The 19,627-nt window shown below is 43.2% G+C and overlaps 1 protein-coding gene across 1 annotated transcript in view; it reads right to left on the bottom strand.

Annotated features, from left to right (window-relative positions):
• TEAD1 (TEA domain transcription factor 1) overlaps positions 1-19,627 on the bottom strand; it is a 254,213-nt gene that overhangs the window by 58,731 nt on the left and 175,855 nt on the right. Inside the window, exons 3-4 of the mRNA XM_080640120.1 lie at positions 8,945-9,009; positions 6,376-6,438 (exon numbers count right to left, since the gene is read on the bottom strand). Of these exons, the coding sequence (XP_080496246.1) occupies positions 6,376-6,438; positions 8,945-9,009 (128 nt within the window). The remainder of the gene's footprint in view (positions 1-6,375; positions 6,439-8,944; positions 9,010-19,627) is intronic.

Raw genomic sequence — 19,627 nt, 5'->3', positions numbered from 1 at the left:
ATCACAGAAACTCGGGCTTTTTTTTTTTTTACTGCACTGGGATGATGCAATGCCAGCAAGGACTGGCTTTTCTTTAATACACATCCGAAGCTTGACACGAATACATCAACTGCCTAAGATGTATTCCTCCTAAGGTTAGGGCAGAGTGAAGACTTCTCATCTTCTTACTACTGTCCTGAGTTGTACTCATCAAAACACACTCCAGAACAGAAATGGCCTGGTTCACCTTTACAGGAAGGTGACAATGGTCCACAGTGTGGTGGTCTGCAGAGCTTGGCAGTGGCTCCCACAAGCCTCTGAAGCCAGCAAATAAAGGACTGCCTTTCTGCAGCTATTGGGGAAAGGTCTCTGGGTAGGGCCTGGATGATCTCAGGAAAGTTGAACTCTATATAGAGACTCAGAACCGGAAACTCTTAAGTAGGAACTCTGAGTAGGAAAGAAAAGACTGCTTAATGCACGGAGAATGTTTTTGTGTTCTTTCTACATGCTGGGATAATAAATCCCTGGAGCTTAAAAACATAGGTAATGATCTTTTGATACATTAATGGTGAGTGGAATAATTCAAGGTAGAGAATAATTTCTAAGCTTCAGGCCTGACCTGAGACCATGTAAGTCTCCTAGACAGGCTGCTGCCTCTCACTGTTCAACTGAAGGAGGGCCTAAACTAGGGGAGAGGCGGACATGCTGGCCATAAATGAAATGCTGGTGTGGGTGACACTGCTGTGGATGCAGCTGGTGACAGAAGGTCCAAGAGTGAGATCTCAGTCATCATTCTTGGAGTTCCTACATGCATGGTCCACAGACCGATAAGCCACTTGCACAGTGTGACTGCATGGGTCCATCTTCTGCTTTATAACTAGAACCAGGCCCAGCTACAATGCTGTGGGTCACCTAGAACCCACCGAGTACCCGAAGAGTAGTGGGTCAAAAAGATTTTGTCTGGGCAGGGGCCAAACATATGCTGCTCCCATCCCTGAGAAATGGCTCCCTTCATGATAAGCTCTTTTTGTGAGCAGCAGTTAGCACTCTGACTTGTTTCTTAAAAAATTAAAATGAACCTGAAAGTATATGTTTAATGTCCAAAATTCTGGCACTCTGGTCATAAATGCCTTGCACTTCCTTATCCATGTTAGCTGGCTCTTGAATCTCAGTGGCGCTCTGCTGACCCCTTCGCTCCTTTTCCCTACTGCCCAGTCCCTCTGCTCCTGGCTCATTGTCTCCTCACACCACTTCTTAACCACTTCACTATTCCCTGGACTGTCTTGCCCCTTATGGTTGTGTCTGTGTCCAAGGCGATCCTAAATTGTCAGCCAAGTCTATCTTGGTTTAGGGTGCTATAAATTGTAGAGAAAAAGTCTCATGTTGGTGCCAATGGCTTCAGCACAAATTCATAGTACACAGTGGGTAACAATCTAGATTTGTTTTAAGACAGGGGGAAAGAAGAAGAGACCGTTTTCATTAGATATGATTTTTCTCAGGAAAATAAATGGCAAGGAAAAGACACGGCTGGTGGAGGAATGGGGGTGGAGGGAGATTGAGATCCGCTGGGAAATGAGGGTGGGTAAAGGGAATTAGAAAACCAAAGAACAATTTTTTGCCATTTGATTTCACTTAAAAAGAACTTTTGAAAATATGTCAAAATGAAAATGATCATTTCCAATGGTACAAGCATGAATGTTTAATATGGCCTTCTCCGCACTTTTTAACTTTTTGTTACATTTTAAATTTAGCAACAACAAAAAGTTCATGGTTAATTTTGATGCACACCTACAGTTACTTGCCATGATTTTAAGAGAACCCAATCTTTAATAACCTAAGTTTCAAATGCTACTATTGAACCCTGCGGTGTACCCTTTCCAACTTAATAAGGATAGAACTCTTAAACAGAATTTACTCTACAAACAGTGAGGAAGAAAGTGTACACAGCAGTCCAAGTGGACTGGAATGGGGAGCCAGCCAAGGGTGATGATAAGGACCGATGAGTGCCCTTAGGCCCCAAGGGTATGTGTGTGGTGGGCCCTGGTCCATGCATCTCTCCCACTCAGACTTTACAGCAACCCCTAAATTAGTAAATATCACCCCACCCCACCCCGCCTGCTCCCCATGGCCCACAGATGAACCTCACTTTCCATGGGGTGATCCCAGGAATGTTAGGCTCCTCGGGTGGCATTTCCCATCCATTGGCTCCAACCAGATGGTGTTCCTCATGGTTCCCCAAACATCCCCATATCTCAGTGGAAGTTCTGCTTTCCTCTTTGCTCAGTTCTAAGGGTACTTCTTCTACGAGGCTTTCTTTAATCCCCCACCCTCAGGATTAAACACCCACCCACTATGCAATCTTTGCACGGCTCTCTTAAATGTTTCCTGCAGAGCCCACCTATCCCCAGCTGAGGATAATCTACTGGGAATCTTGTCTTATCCCCAAATGTAGTAAAAAATAACAGAAAAGTTTAGTGTTCCTCAAGAACAGAGACTCTGCTTGTAATTCTCTGTGCCCGACTTCTACTGACTAGGGAGTCGAGAACACACCGGGTGCTCAATGAGAAGTTAACTGGACTGAATTAAGTCATCACTTCTGTGCTTTTAGAGTTGGGCTCGACACAGAATCTTAAACTTTTACTATAACACATTTTATTATAAAAATTAAAATAGAATTAAAGTCCACACACAAAAAGAGGGATGTGGCTCACAAACAAGCACTCTGGGAAGCAGTGCTGTTAGCTGCTGCTAACCTGACCTTTGGAAATCACTCAACTGACTTGTGTAGTGAGGATGACTCATCCATAACTGGCATGAGAATTACTACTCTCTTCTTGAGTGTTTTCTTTGGAGGAATATGGCAGAACAGACTATAGAACTAAAAACTTAAATGGGACATGTGAGCTTTTCCTGTAAGGTTAGGAGGGAAAGCTGAGAGGCAGACATCTCTTCTTCCTTCTGCCTAAAGCACTGTGGTTTTTCAAACCTTATTCAATGGAACAGCCAAAGAAGCCATGGCTGAGGATGAGAGAGTCTGAGCTTCAATTAAAACAGCCTTTATTCTTTTATATGCTGAAGGTTTCAAGTAAGATTTCAATCTGAAACATGAGTTTTGCTGCTTAAAAATATCTGGGAAACCACTAGACTAAAAAAATTCTACTACACCCTTCCCCAGGAAGTGAAGAGAGCCTATAAGGCAAAGCGGGCTCATGGGGAAGCCATACCTGGCAGTGGCCCCAGGCGAGAGCCAACCGCTTATTCAAACTCCAAAGGAGGACAGGGAAATGGAGTTTGGCTTCAGCCTCCACAGGAGGGCCACCCCAGAGAACAGAACTCCTTAGACTTCTGAGCATGTGGAGAATAGTGAGCAGCCTGGCTGAGGCAGGAACTGCAAGGACAGGTCCTGAGATGGTCAGTCACCAGCCACCGTCTCCAGGAAGCCTTGTTACATCTTCTCAGGCAAAGCACAACGTCTCTAGTAAGTCTGGATACTCCCTGCTACCTCAGTGCCTGCTCAGAAGCTATCCTTGTTGTTGGTGGGGATGACTTCAACTTTCAGTAGAGACTTTATCTCATTAGTTAGTGTGGGAGGCCAAGCAGATGTGGCTATAAGCCTGACCCCACAATGATCTCAGCAAGGATGCTCATCCCTGCCTCCCACAAATGTGTTTGACTCCCAGCTGAACAAGCAAGTACAGACAAAGCGGTGAGATCTACTCCTCCTAAGACCTGAGCCCATGTCCTGGGGATGGCTGCTAGGGGAGGGTAAGGAGGGCATCTTTCATATATAATGCCCCTGGGAGGTCAAAGCAGCCACATCTCTGCAGGCATGTGACAACCTTATTCTCAACTGTCCTAATGCCCTCAGAGTGGTGACACGGCAGTACTGCAGCTACGATCACATCACCCCGGTTACCGACAATCACCAAAGTGTCAATCACAAATTAAGTCCACATTTTGAGCAAGAGCTCAAAAGGTCGTCTTCTAAAATGTGGGTGCTGAGGAAAGGCTGGTAGCAAGGGCTGCCTGCCTAGCTCCAAGGGATGGGAGGGGTGACAGGTTATCTACAGTGTGTGCTGACGTGAAGCCTTCGATTTGAAAACATTTTCCCACCTCCAGGAGGTAACACCCTATCTGAAAGAGCAGTGGTAGAGGATTCAGAAAGACCTGAGTTCAAATCCTAACTCTGACACTTACTAGGCTTGGCTTTTGGCAAGTCAATTAAACTCCTGGAACCCTGGTCTCCTAAATATTCCTCAAATCTGCGTAATGGCTGGGACTTTCTGTGTAGTACGGGTAAATGAGAGAACATGTGGGAGAGGCTCCGTACCACACCGCCTCCGGCCTTTCAGTTCTCAAACAGCAGCACGTCCTCCAGGCCGCTCGTCCCTGGGATTCCCTCCACATTTTATTTTGGCTCTTCCTGCTAACACTTATCCAACAGTGCCCTAATTTCACAGTCCCCTTTGCATGGTCAGCTCTGTGAATAAGGGGTTGGCTGTTAGCTGCCCACTGTGATGAGCGCCATGCCTGGAACACGCAATTGGTATTAGCTGATGGGAAGAACAAAGGCCTCCATTTTTCTGAGAATAATGTGGTAGAGAGAAAGGAAAGAAGCTACAGGAAGATGGAGATGGTTCTTGGAGCTGAAATTTGGAGCCAGTTGCTCCTCAACTGCCTCTGTCTCTGCCTCCTCCTTGTGTCTGCCCCACAGGAGAGTAGGCCAGGGTTGTAAGTGGGGGAAGTCTTTTTATTTTTATTTTTATTTTTATTTTTATTTTTTAAGAACAAACACAAATACAATTGTATGTTTATGTGTATGATGTGTATAAAGCAATGGCAAGACTGTTTCCATTGAAGAAGATTCTTAAATCACCAAGTGAGAGAAGGAGTGCTTCCAGCACCCCACGGGACCCCTTCTGAACAGTAGAACGTCATACATCACTTATAGGGCTTTCAGTTTAGGGCTGTGTGCCCTGGAGAGTCCACAGGAACCCCACAGACAGAGCAGAAATAGAGCAATTTATAACATCTCAGATGGAAACACAAAATTGATGTCGGTACACTTCTTTGTACACCATTAATCCGTTAGCACAGAGAAACTAGAAACAGTCAGAACTTGAGCAAATACTGAGGAAGTTACATCCACATAGAGAGGAATGCACCTTTGGTTAAAAAGCAGGATCTAAAAAGTTATCTTAGTCTTCCGACTGCTCAGCCAGTGCAGCTAAAAGCCAGCCACCATCAGCCACACGTGCGAGCGAGCCAGCATGCTGCCCACTGCAGAGGGCACACCAAATGCTCCTTCCTGGTAACTAGCGCTATTCCACAGCCAGACTTGTTTGCATAAAAAAAGTTGGAGGACTTTGGGAAGGGTTCCAGTGTTCACCACTCAGTGCTGTGAAATTACACGCTATTCTTTAGGTTTACAATGAAAACATGAATTTATTTAATGTGTGGAAAAAACAGGACAGAACCAAAAATGGCATGTGGGAAAGGCAACAATATGAGCTACAAATTCATTTTTATTATAAAAATTCCTCCATATAAACTATAATCTGCATTTCTAAAATGGAATTATGGGGGGTGGGGAACGTCACACATGCTTTACTGCAAATTTTGGAAGGGAGAACTTGTGTTTAAAATATTGTCCATGCCTCCATTTTTTCTATGAAATATATTTTTAAGGGACAGAAACTGAGGCATGTATAAAAACATTTTACAGTAAACTCAATTATAAATGGAATTGCAAATATGGATTTGATAGGAGCTTTCCCATCTTTAAGACCTGTGTTGTTTTTTTTAAGGTCTCACCTTAAATTTCTTTTTTTAACTTAGAAAACAATATTAAGCACTGTGGAAGAAATCTGGCAGAAAATACTCTCTTTGTTGGAAGAACACATGAAAAAAGTTAATATGAACAGGTTGTGTTTTTTTCTGAGTATTTTCGAAAATACATCAAAAGTACAAATTAATTTCTAAATATTTTATTAAAAATAATTTCATGATGACCACTGTGGAAATGATTCTTGTTTATAATTTCCACAACAACTTTGTGTCCCTGGACTTTTTTTCCCCCTCTCCTAGCCCAGGACTGCTTGGTGGATATTTGAAGGTTAAAAAAAAAAAAAATCAGGTTTTTGTGCTGAAAAGTTATCAAGACCAGCTCTCTGCTGCATTTGCATTGTTATTAGGGACACACACGCGCACACATACTGGGCTTAATGTGAGGCTAGTTCAGAAACAGAGAGATTAGACACAAAGAAATGTAAACAGCTCTCACATGCGAGGAAACTAGGTTACGAGAATCCCAGCACCAGGCATTCAACAGTCACCATGGAAAACAGGAAGTGAGATGCATAGCAACCACAAGCCAAAAAGCAGGAAAGCGCATACCTTTAGCTTGGAATGAAAATCACGAGATTTCCTTCTGGCAAGAACCTGAATGTGACTAGACACCTGCAGGGTAGGGGAAGGGAGGAAAACAAAGGAAAAGCCTGTAACCATGGAGATGAAAAGCCCCCTACAACTGGGCAAGCCAGACGTACCTTAATGGCGGCTTGAATTTCTCGAACTTTCTTTCTTGCTAAGACCTGTATATGACTAGACACCTACATTGTTCGGGTTTATGAGGGGAAACAAAACAAAACAAAACAAAAAACAAAACAAAAAAAGGAAATCAAATATAAAATTGCTACTCCTTAGGAGGGTTTGGGGTGGGGTGGGGTGGGGTGGGGGGGAGGTTATTTGCATCGCAACAAAGCTCTGCAGTTAGGAATACACAGTCCCAGCCAGACACCAAGCCCCCAGCACTGCTCTCAGCTTTTCAGACTGGGTCATCACTGCAGTGACTTGATTCAGGAGGAAAGTTCAGGCTAATCTAGTGTTTTTCTCACCCGGGAGCAATCACGAACACGGGGTGAGAGGGGGAGAGTGGGGTTGTTTTCGTTATAAAATTAAAAAGGTGGGGGTAGAGGTAAATGAAAATATTTATAGCTTCTCAGTATAGAGAGGGAAAATCCCTTTTTCTCAATTTAGAAGAGACTATCCATAAATTAATTAGCACATTCTGCACAATCAAAAAGCTGAAGCTGTCGGTTGTATTCTGATCTCATTAAGAGCTCTGGATTCTGTAGCAAATGTTAAAATAATACTGACATGTAAATTAGATCTCAAAGTGAAATGGAAAGACCCAGTTAGCAGAGCATTTCCCCCCTTATAAGTATCTTTAATCCTTCCACTCTTTTGGGTATTGACTGGGCGCCAAGTGGATTTGCATATTATTACAAAGTGTGAATACAGCCAGCCAGCCACCCTGTTAAAAATCTGGGTTGAAAACCACACGGATTTGCTGAACAACAAATTCACATTGGAGAGGTATCACCAACTGCTGCCTCAAAACATCCCCAGGATGCCGGGGTGTAGAAACCAAGCCAAGCCTGGCTTCTGAGACACAAATTTGCATCTCTTTCCACGGGACTTGGTTAAATTTAGAATAGTCCCCCAGTGAAGGGGTTGGGCACATGACCAGAGCCCATGGACCAGCAGACGGCCCAGACCCAGCACGTTCTGCATGCTGGGAATTATATCTTGTCTGTTTCAAAATTTTAGAACCTCCAATGTAATAGTTCAGCAACTCAGACTATGAGACAATGACTTAATTTTGAACACTCTAGCAACTCTAAAAACAGGATTTATAATAATACAAGATCCTTGTATCTTTAACTTTGTCTTTGAGTTTAAATTATTAAATTTTTTTCAATTTTTGCCTTTAAAAAAAAATTACAGAGAAGCAGGAACTCCCCCATCCTCCTCACACCTCCATCCGGATCCTGCTTTTACTTGTTTCCAACCGAATTTTGGTCTGATGTGATTCTCGGACTTAATGAGGACCACTGCCACTGTCAGGGGAACATCCACAGAACAGACAATGTCCTGCGCCTGAGCACTGGCAGGAGGCCACTTCCCTCTGTGCTGACTCAGCAGCCAGGCTCCGGCTGGGGCACATGTAGCATTCCTGGGGAAAAGCTCTCCCCCATCACAAACACTCATGAAAACAACTCGTCACTGAGCAAAGGACTGGAATCTGCTGCTCAGGCTTAATGAGACCACAGTTGAGCTTGCCTTCTGGTTTCATGGTAATTTTTAAAATCCACAGATCCATCAGCATAGGTCAACATTAAAAAATAAAAATAAAATAAAAATTTTTGCTGTAAACAGCTCTACCCATGAGATGTTTGATCGCCCCCCCTTCCCCTTTCTTTCTTTTTGTTTTTAGTTAAACAGGAATTTCTCATCCATTCCAGTTTTGAACTGGGTCAGAGATTTGGGCTGCTTTACATCAGAAAAAAAGAGAGCCAGAGCCTTGACAAAGGGCAGAGGAAATGCCTGACACTGCTCTGCACAAATATATTTACGTTGTAACTTCATTTCAGTCACAGCAGCTACTAACACAAAGCCATAGCTTAAGGAGCAACGGTTCCCTGGACGCACATCATTCAGTATCATATTCAGGCCAATACTCACGGCTGCTAGTGTTACTTTTTCATTGAAATGATGACTAATATTGTAGTTGTTCCAGGATTTCACAATGTACAAAAATCTCAAAATTTCATGGCTTGCAAGTATATTTGCACCTGCAGCATTTGTAGTGTTTGCAGATGCATAGTTTGGAAAAGAAATATAACTTTTAAAATACGGTGCAGGAGCAGTTTTATATACTGTCCTTAGTAAAACTTTCCCATATGTATAAAAAGGGCTCTTAAGACCACATAGTCAAGGGTCACTGAAATGATGAACAGTGAAAACTGAGCCAATTTAAAACACCAATTTAAACATCACTGACGTCCTTACAGGGAACTCAAAATGGGGGCTCCTAGGAGCCAAAGCACAGACAGCCACTGCAGCCAAAATGCCTCCTTGGGCCATTCGCTGACATGCACAATTTCCAGGGGGGTTATTTTACCTGTTTTCTGGTCCTCGTCTTCCCTGTCCTGAGTTTGATGTATCTGGCTATCAATTCATTCCTACCTGCAAGAAAGAAGAATTTACAATAAGCTGGATCACAAACATTCTTAAAATGCCTCTGAAAGCTACGAATATAATTCAGAATCTGTTGCAGCTGTAAGTTTATTAATGCTAGGAAAATAAAACAGTGCCATTGTTGTTTGCAAAAATACTTACTAGGAGAAAATAAGATGAGGGACATTAATTCTGAACTACAATCGGCAATTGAGGATAGAAATTTGCTTTTTAAAAATGTGCCTTTTTGTTTCTTTGCATGCTTGCATCTAAATGGATGGTCAATTGTATAAGCAACAAATACAAGCATTAGTGTGGGAATCCTCAAACCCCGTCTGTTCTAGTCTTATTTTTCATATCCATTCCTCCTCACCCAGGTTTCTACTTGTAGTTACCACTAGTTAAGAGTAATTATAGCCACAAGAGAATGAGCTGCTGTGGCTACAGACACCCTACAATGGAAAGTTAATAGTATGAAAACAGACAACCCCTAAAAGTAGTCACTGCACTAGTACCTACACACAAGACTGTGTCTGTGAAAAAGAATGACTCAACCTCCTCAAGGCTTTATAATCTTTGGGGGGCGGGGAAGGGAGGAGAAAATGTCTAAAAGTATACCCAAAAACTTTCCATCAGCACCCCGCCAGGAGAGAGAAGTTTCAAACAGATTACATGACTTCAAAGAACTATAACAGGAAAGTATAGCCCCAAAGCTGAGTGAGGAAATGTAATACTACATGACATAAAACCCCACTCTTTCAAGACATAGGTTCAAACTGTAACTATAATCATAACTGTATAGTTAGTTGTATAATTTGTGCTTGCTGTCTTACTTCCCAGACATACTCCCTGAAGAGAGCAAGAACTTGGTCTTACTCCCCAAGCTCTGCTCCTACTGAAAGAACAAACAAGGAAATAACACAGCCTCTGCGGAAAGACAACGGCCACGTCCACCAGACCTCCCCTGGCAGAGGAAAAAATTGGCAGCACTAATGAAGACCAATGCAAGAGTGTCCTTTTCTAAGAATTCTAAATACTGTCCCATCATTGTCTAGAACAGTGGTCGGCAAACTGTGGCTCGTGAGCCACAGGCGGCTCTTTGGCCCCTTGAGTGTGGTTCTTCCACAAAATACCACGGCCTGGGCAAGTCTATTTTGAAGAAGTGGCATTAGAAGAAGTTTAAAAAATTTGGCTCTCAAAAGAAATTTTAATCGTTGTACTGTTGATATTTGGCTCTGTTGACTAATGAGTTTGCCGACCACTGGTCTAGAACATTCCTGTAAGTGTGGCTCTGTCCACCCCCTGCTTGTGCTAGGACCGTGCAAAACACCATCAGCCCTAGAAGACAAAGGAATCGTGGAGGCTTGGGGCTGGCAAGTGTCTATGGGTCATCCACTCTCACTCTTAAAAGTCGAAGTCCTTATTAGCCGAAGCCAGCACTTCTAGAATTCAGGAAGCCAGTCAATTTCATCTTAAAACATTTAAGATTAAAAGGACCCTCCTTATCTGTGGCTTCTTGTAACTTCCTTCCTCAGGTTCTTCTTGTTCCTCTTCACAAGAATCAAGGCTAGTCACTGATGCACTTGACTAACTTTCAGATACTAATGACCGCTTTCAGGTCCTCCTGGAGTTATATCCAGGCCAAGCCTCCCCTGCTCCTTTGTTATCTGTGACAAGCTTTGGAGCACTCCCCCCACAAATCCTGTGACCATCCTTTGTCTATTTTCCTGGCAAAGCCTGAAGCCCAGAAGTGCAGGGATGCTCCTGCTGGGACAGCTCCACAGCAGAGTGGGTACATCACTTCACTCGTCCCAAATACTCCACCTACTCATGCAGGACTACCTCTGATTTGGGGGGACCACGATAAACTGCCAACTTGCGTCAATTTTAACTCCTAGGTTCTTTTCATATCTGTGCCCAGTCCTTTTAAGCATAGTTAGAATTTTCAGATCCAAATACAGAACCTGACATTTGTTCCTATTGTATTTCATCCCATTAGATTAAGCCTGTCATACCAGCCTGTTGGGATCTTCTCAGATCCTGATTCTATAACTTGAACTCACCCTTCAACTGCAGAAAAAGAACCTGGAAATTCAGTTTTGAGGATTGCTTCTCTAAGGATTCCCTTTCAAACTTTTGAGAACTACCAATATCTCCTTGTAGTGTCATCGGGTCTACTTCTCCATCTCTCCGATGGTTGTACAGATTTTGCAATTTGTCTCAAAGGCTTGCTGACGGCAGAGCCCAGCTAGGAGTGCCTAATTACCAGAAGCCAGACCTAAATGACAATGTCTGCGGACGAGCCAAGCATGCTCCAGCTCGGTGTCTCACTGTGCACCATGTTGAATTTTATCTGAATCTTATCCAGATGGCAAAAATGTCTCCTGCCTCACACGAGCATATTCTCTGTGAAAGTAGACAGAATTACTTGTTACATGTGATACATCACCAATACAACTAACTTTTAATTTCTTATGGCACTTGGCCGAATGAATGAGGTCAATATCTAGGATGGCCACATTTGCGTAGACCCTGTAGTTTACACAAATGGCACCCCTTAGAGTTAAACAATATCAACTCATATGTTGATTACAATACTTCTAAAAATTGGTATTTCTCCAATAGGCACTCACTGGGTATTTACTGTGCAGAGCACTATGCTACCGTCATCATTTCAATGAACGCCTGTCATAACTCTTACGTCCCTATGCTTTACAAGATGACCCTTCAAAACTGTGTGTTTCTTTTAGACCATATTTCAAGCCATAAAAAGTAATTAACTTGAGGTTCTTATGTGTTTCTCCTTGCCTCCTTAAGGAATATCATTGATTCAATTTTTCCTTTTCCTAGAAAGAGACTTTTATTTTATTTTTATAATTTTTAAAAATATATTTTTATTGATTTCAGAGAGGAAGGGAGAGGAAGAGAGCGAGAAGCAACAATGATGACAGAGAATCACTGATCAGCTGCCTCCTGCATACCCCCTACTGGGGATCAGGCCCACAACCCAGGCATGTGCCCTGACCTGGAATCAAATAGTGACCTCCTGGTTCATAGGTTGATGCTCAACCACTGAGCAACTCTAACTGGGCTATTTTTACAATTTTAAAAATTCAAATTCAACTAACATGAAGCATCTATTGTGATAGAAGCAGTGTTAATCACTTTATTTCATATGAATTTTTTAATGACCATCAGAGTGGCTTTGTGCACAGAAAAACACTATTTAGGTTTACCTCTTAATAAAAATATGTATTTCATTTGCTTAGGTTTTTTTAAAAAAAGAAAAACCTTTAATACCTAGCTCATTCTGAAATTTTAAGTTCAACTCATATATTACAATTTTTATAATCACTTTCAAAGGTCCATTCGAATAATGGTTGGCCCATTTTATAACCCTAAACTCCTTTAAACATTTAAAACTGTACTGAATTTATAATGTATTTAATTCTTTTCAATATTAGAACTATGTGATTCAACTTATAAAGCCTTTCCTTAAACAACTCTTAGAAATTTAATAAATTATCTTAAATATTCCAATATTGCTTACAAATCTAGTAAGACCTCAACCCTCCCCCAAATCAAGTCTAAATTAATTGCCCCTTGGCACATTTTAATTTAGAAATACAGGCTAACCTGTTAAATGGGCCAATTTATTTTATTTTATTTGGGGGGGCAATTTATTTTAAATAATTACTTGAAATATCAAATATGCATATATCCTTTAAGTAAAAATATTAATACTATAGCTTTGATTCTATTAACATCTTTTACTTTTATTTCTAATCTTCCCAGAATTAAAATATGCTCACCTGTTAGGAAACAAGCATGCCATTCCAAGTGATTTTGGAATATTTTTTTGGCTGCTTGGGGTTGTACATATTTTGGGGAAATCAACTAGGTTCTGAATGGATTCTTGTCAGTGACCCTGATAAGACGTCCTGAGACCTATTTTTCTTTCTATACTCTGGCCCTCTAAAGGGAGTGGATCCATACAGTCCAGAGCTCTGGATTTGAATCATGGTACTAAGTTACAGAATTCCCTTACCAAGGATAGGGAGCTCAGCGGCACCAGTCACCATGGGTGTAACCGGCAATGGGTCTCTGGTCCACATAGCAGCGTCTTATTTGCAGCCATGATCAGGATGTTGGGTATTGGAAACCCTCATTTCTCATTTCTCTCTCTCTCTTCCAAACACACGCGCGCGCGCGCGCGCGCACACACACACACACACACACACACACACACACACACACGGTGGTGTTTCATCCAGTGAACCTTACATTACAAAAATGAATTTCAACGAAGTTAACTTTAAAGTTAATCATGATATTCCTAAACTAATCCTACAATCATGTGAGGACCATCTACTTTGTGCCTATGATGCCTGTCTGATGCATCAGGGATATAAAGAGAGGACTGCCTGCCTGCCAACAAAGAGTTCACTGCCCCACACAAGGGCTAAGATACAAGAGCAAATCAGCTCTACACGTCAGATGACAACTATTGCCATGCAAGAGGTTCTAGTAGCGTGCATGGGTATTTGGCCACAAATAACTCAGGGAATCTAGAAAGCCTTCCCCAAAGTGGTGGGCCATAAGCTAGGCCTTTAAGGATAGTTTATATTTTCTCCAACATTTTATTATGAAAAATTTCATACATACAGAAAAGTTTTTTTACAGAATGAATTTTACAGTGATCACTATATAGTCACTACCTAGAATCTACCACTCACTTTTTCTACACCTGCTTTATCACATCTCTCCATTCCTCTATGAATTTTACCAAGCCATCTTATTTTATTGATGTTGCTACTGCATTTCAAAATAAATGGCAGGCATAACACTTCCCCCTAAATACTTCACTAGACTAGAGCGACAAGAATGATTTTGACAGGTGAAATGGAGGGGAAATGGTAAAGACCATTTCAGACAGAAGCAGCAGCATTTCTTTAAATACATAAGCTGGAAACTGGGACATTAAAAAAAACAGCCACACACAACACATGCCTGCTGCCCCTCAAACTCCCTGACCATGGCACTCTCTTTCTGAGCTCAAGAGTCTCCAGGTTCTGCACTCATGAATGAATGATTCTATAAGAGCATTCAGGACTCATCTCCTATAAATCTGTAATAGCTAATAGAGCTGAGTGGCAATGTCGCACTTCACCACTCAGTGTCATTATACTACTGGTTCTCTGAATCATAAAATTCCCTTCAGAAATGCACACCCTATCACTTCTTTAAGTCTGAGATTTGATAGCTGCAGCTGCCCTTCCTTTTCCCACAGGCAGCAGGCAGCAGCAAAGATAAACACAGCCTGACCTGCCATTTTCATACTATGATCTTCACCAGGCATCACAATCCCGTTTTTATTTTATTTTTCCTTTCTCCTAATGAACATAACACAGTTGAAATTGAGCCCATCATCGGCTTCTCCTGCATCCCAATTGCCATGAAATTTCCTGCTTTAAGGGGCAATAGAGAGAGATTTCTGCAGAAAGACCTGGAATTTGCACCGTGCTTGCCTTACTCAGACAGAAGACTGGTTAACGTTGTTGTGGGCGGTGTGCGTAATGGGATGTGGCCTCAAGGTCATGTTTGAGGCACAGCAAATGCAAGGTCTGTGGCTAGAAATTGTAGCCCAGAGACACTGAGCTTTAACAGCCTAAGAGCCACTTTGTAATTGAATGGAGTCAGGGAGCCACAAAAGAAGAAGTAACAAGTGGACCGCTCCCTTCCTTGGCTGCAGCCATGTCTTAGGCCAACTCACACCCAGAGAAGGCTGAACTGGCCTGGACCTGGGGAACTTGGAGGAGCTCTCTGCTGGTATTCCCTTCACTGGGAGGGATATATGAGGATTCCCAGGCTAAAAGATTCAGAATCAGAAAGAAAACTCAAGCTTCTCTTGGCTGCTAAACCAAAGTTGTACCAAAGGGGTACCAATGCTATGGTTGCTGCCACAGTGTCTTCACAAACCCTGAGTTAGCCTAATAGCACTAGTAGACCATTAGAATGTTCCTTGTTAACACCTTGAGCTTTCTGAGCTCTGTACCTGAGCACACAATTGCTTTCACGGTCTGTATTGCCCTTGCCCATTTCTACGTGTCTGGATTCTGTCCACCTTTCAAATGCCTCGTCCTTCATGAACCTTCCCACTGAAGATGACTCCCCCCTCCCTAAACATCCTCAGTCCTGGCCCTTGGCCTCTTCGCTGCTGGCTTGTGTCCTTTCTGCCTTAAGTCAATCATTTCAGTACACGTCATGGCTCCATCCATCCACATCATCAAGTCACCGAAAACAAGAACTAATGGCACCCATCTTTTCTCTGCTTCCCCTAATGTTTGACCCTGAATCACCAACATAAAGTAAAAAAAGAAAAACAGATGACCCAGTGGAAAGAAGCAAAAAAAGATGCCTTCCATGAGTGACAGCACCATGGAGCGTGGCTCCATCATCTAGAGGACAGAGCAGCAGTGCCCACACTGACAGTGGTTTACAAAGGACTTGCCCATTTCTGCAAGATGGTTGTTAAAACTCCTTCTAGCCATGGACCCTTTTGTTTCAGCTGAGGCTCATCTAAAAGAAAAAATATCGGAGAGAAACCAAGATGGTGGCATAGGTAAACACCTAAACTGCTGCCTCGCACAACAATTTCAAAACTACAACTAAAAGACAGAACGGACACCATCCAGAACCACAGGAAAGCTGGCTGACTCAAAATTCTACAACTAGAAGGAAAGAGAAAAGCTCACAGAGAATTGGAGGTACGGCAAAGGGTCTTTGTGCACGCAGAGAGGAAGGGCGGCTGAAAGCCTGGCTGACTTTCTCTGGCGGAAGGGGGAAGGAAGCCCCCGACCGCACTGAACCCCAGTTCTGACTGCACGGAACCCCAGTTCCGGGCGAGCCCCTGGGGACCCACACTCTTGTGGGGGGAGTCTGGACTCTCGGGCGGAGACTCCGGAGCCGGGGAAGGCGGAGGACTGAAAGCTCGCGCGCACCAGTGCGCACAAAGGCTGCGGAGGTTGCCACAGGCTTTCCCTAGTGGAAGTGAGTCAGAGGCTCCTGACTGCATTGAGCCCCAGTTCTGACTGCAGTGAACCCCAGTTCCAGGCGAGCCCCTGGGGACCCACGCTCTTGTGGGGGGAGTCTGGACTCTCAGGCGGAGACTCGGGAGCCGGGGAAGGCAGAGGACTGAAAGCGCGCGCGCACCAGGGCGCACAAAGGCTGCGGAGGTTGCCACAGGCTTTCCCTAGTGGAAGGGAGTCAGAGGCTCCTGACTGCACTGAGCCCCAGTTCTGACTGCAGTGACCCCAGTTCCAGGCGAGCCCCTGGGGACCCACGGTCTTGTGGGGGGAGTCTGGACTCTCGGGCGGAGACTCGGGAGCCAGGAAGGCAGAGGTCTGAAGGCACGCACGTGCGCGCTAGGGCAAGGCTGACGGGAAGCCAAGACTGAGACTCCACCCCATCCAAGCTGAGCACAGAGGCTATTGCAATTTGGCAAGTCTAATCCTATAAGGCTGTCTCCAGCACCGAACTTCTCCCAGCATAGACACAGCTGATCCTTACAGCCAACTGGCCTAGAGGTCAATTCTTCCCAGTGATACCAACAACAATAAAGACTTAATTACAACAAGGCTGTACACACAGTCCACAAAGGGGTGCACCAAGAGTGTCCACCTCAGGTTAACTGGGGAGGCAGACCCACTGGGCCATATTGGAAACCTAGCACACAAATCTACCTTACCAACTCAGGGAAGCAGTGAAAATGCGGCGTCAAAGAATCAGATCACAAACTAAAGAAATGGAGGAAAACAAACGACTGGATATAGAATTCAAAACCACGGTTATAAGGCTTTTTAAGAATATCCTAGAAAAGGCCGATAAATATAACGAGACCCTCGAAGATATGAAAAAGGACCAACTAGAAATTAAACATACACTGACTGAAATAAAAAATATTATACAGAGACCCCAAAACAGACAAGAGGAACACAAAAATCAAGTCAAAGAATTGAAATACAAAGAAGCAAAAAAAACTCAACCGAAAAAGCAAAAAGCAAAAAAAAAAAAATCCAAAAAGTTGAAGATAATGTAAGAAGACTCTGGGACAACTTCAAGCGTACCAACATCAGAATTATGGGGGTGCCAGAAGAAGAGAGAGAGCAAGATACTGAAAACCTATTTGAAGAAATAATGACCGAAAACTTCCCCCACCTGGTGAAAGAAATAGACTTACAAGTCCAGGAAGCCCACAGAACCCCAAACAAAAGGAATCCAAAGAGGACTACACCAAGACACATCATAATTAAAATGCCAAGAGCAAAAGACAAAGAGAGAATATTAAAAGCAGCAAGACAAAAACAGTTAATTACCTACAAGGGAGCACCCATACGACTGTCAGCTGATTTCTCAACAGAAACTATGCAGGCCAGACGGGAGTGGCAAGAAATTTTCAATGTGATGAATAGCAAGAACCTACAACCAAGATTACTCTACCCAGCAAAGCTATCATTCAGAATTGAAGGGCAGATAAAGAGTTTCACAGACAAGAAAAAGCTAAAGGATTTCATCACCACCAAACCAGTATTATATGAAATGCTGAAAGGTATTCTTAAAGAAGAGGAAGAAGAAAAAAGTAAAGATAAAAATTATGAACAACAAATACATATCTATCAACAAGTGAACCTAAAAATCAAGTGAATTAAAAACCTGAGGGACAGAATAATCTGGTGAATATAATAGAATCAGGGGCATAGAAAGGGAGTGGACTGATAATTCTCAGGGGGAAAGGGGTATGGGGGGTTCATGAAGAGACTGGACAAAAATCATACACCTATGGATGAGGACAGTGGGGGGGAGGTAAGGGCAGAAGGTGGGGTGGGAAATGGGTGGAGGGGAGCTATGGGGGGAAAAAGGAGAAATAATTGTAATAATCTGAATAAAGATTTATTTAAAAAAAAAAAGAAAAGAAAAAATAACTTAGGACATCAAAGTCAACAACCAAAAAGCACAGACGGCCCTAGCCGGTTTGGCTTAGTGGGTAGAGCATAGGCCTACAGACTGAAGGGTCCTGGATTCCATTCCAGTCAAGGGCACATGCCTGGGTTTCGGGCTCGATCCCCAGTAGGGGCATGCAGGAGGCAGTCGATCAATGATGCTTTTTATCTCTTTCCCTCTCCCTTACTCTCTGAAATCAATTAAAAAAAAAAAAAAAAAAAGCACAGATGCAGGAGACACTGTGAGAACCAAATGTCACCAGTCAGGGAGAGGTCTACAGAGGGATGTTCAATGACTTTGTCCTAAAGCTCTGGGGACTGTCTAGCTATGGATATGACCAAAGGAGACAGTACAGGGTCTGTATTAACTAACCAGTGAGGAATTAATAATTAACCTTTTCTTCCATGCTGCTGCCATTGCGCTAGCAACACTGGGAAAGAAAGAAAGGCTACCAAAGCTGGCGCGTCACCCACTAGTCAGACACTACCTGCACCTACAAAAGCATGAACAACATGCTAGAATTATTGGGGGGGGGGGGGAGAAGGTGGGGAGAGGCCACCTCTGCCTTCCAAGAGCTTATACCTGTGAAGGACTCTCACCCATGAGAATGGTGTCGAGTCACCCTATCCTCCCCAAAACTCTTATTCATAGCCTGCATCAAAGCCACATTCCATGTATTTGAGGGACTGCATGATGAACACCTAGCTCCCTACGACTTGGTAGGACACTCCACAGGGACACGGACCATAGGTTGGGCTTTGCTCATCACTGTACCCCTGGTTTCAGAATACAGCAGGTCCTCAGTAAGGAAACCCTGATGTAACGAATGCGTGAATGAGAGAGATGCAGAACCATGGTGGGAGAGGGGTACACAGCTAAGATTGGGGATAAAGGAAGGTTCAGGGAAAAGAGCACTGGAATCAGTCCTAGCGTGTTGCCAATGAGGAAGTTTAGACACCAATGCCTCTGTTAATCTCCAATATAAATCATTGACCAAAAATCAGCACCAAAGTGGAAAATCACCAGAATGGGCCAGGCAGCCTGTTCTGGGTTGTCAGGGTTGGCACTGCATGTTCCTGAGCTAAAGGTTTACAAAAGGGACTGATGGCCTTCAGGAGGTAAACAGTAGCAGGTCCCTGAAATATCCCGTGTCTGCATTCACCCAGGGGCTTATAAGGAACAGCTTTAGAAGCAAGAATACCCAGAGGATGGCTGTGTTAACCCCTGGTTATTCAGAACTCACTCCTCTCATCCCTTCAAAATCCCTGGCAATAACCCAAGTCCCACCTTCTTGGAGTTCCTATCACTCAGTGGTAGCTGATAACATTATCAAGTGATGGCCCCATAAAACACTGTGTTCCCCTTCATCTTACTGGGACAGCTTACCAACTACACATTTGTATTAGACTACAAGGGGTGAAGTAAAAATGTCTAATGCTATGTATTGCATACAATCCCACTACATTGCACAGAAGTTTTTTTTTATTGACATTATTTCTAGAAGAAATAGGAATAAAGTATGTTTTTCTAATGGCTTATTCTCTATGAAGCAACAGAGAGATGCTACACAATCACCTTTGAATCCTCTAACAAATAATTTTACTAGCCTTAATACTTAATTCTTCTT

The sequence above is a fragment of the Plecotus auritus genome, assembly GCF_963455305.1.
Source record: "Plecotus auritus genome assembly, chromosome: 9".
NCBI classification, from domain to species: domain Eukaryota; kingdom Metazoa; phylum Chordata; class Mammalia; order Chiroptera; family Vespertilionidae; genus Plecotus; species Plecotus auritus.
The sequence above is the reverse complement of the archived record's forward strand: the minus strand, read 5'-3'. Positions and strand labels throughout refer to the sequence as shown.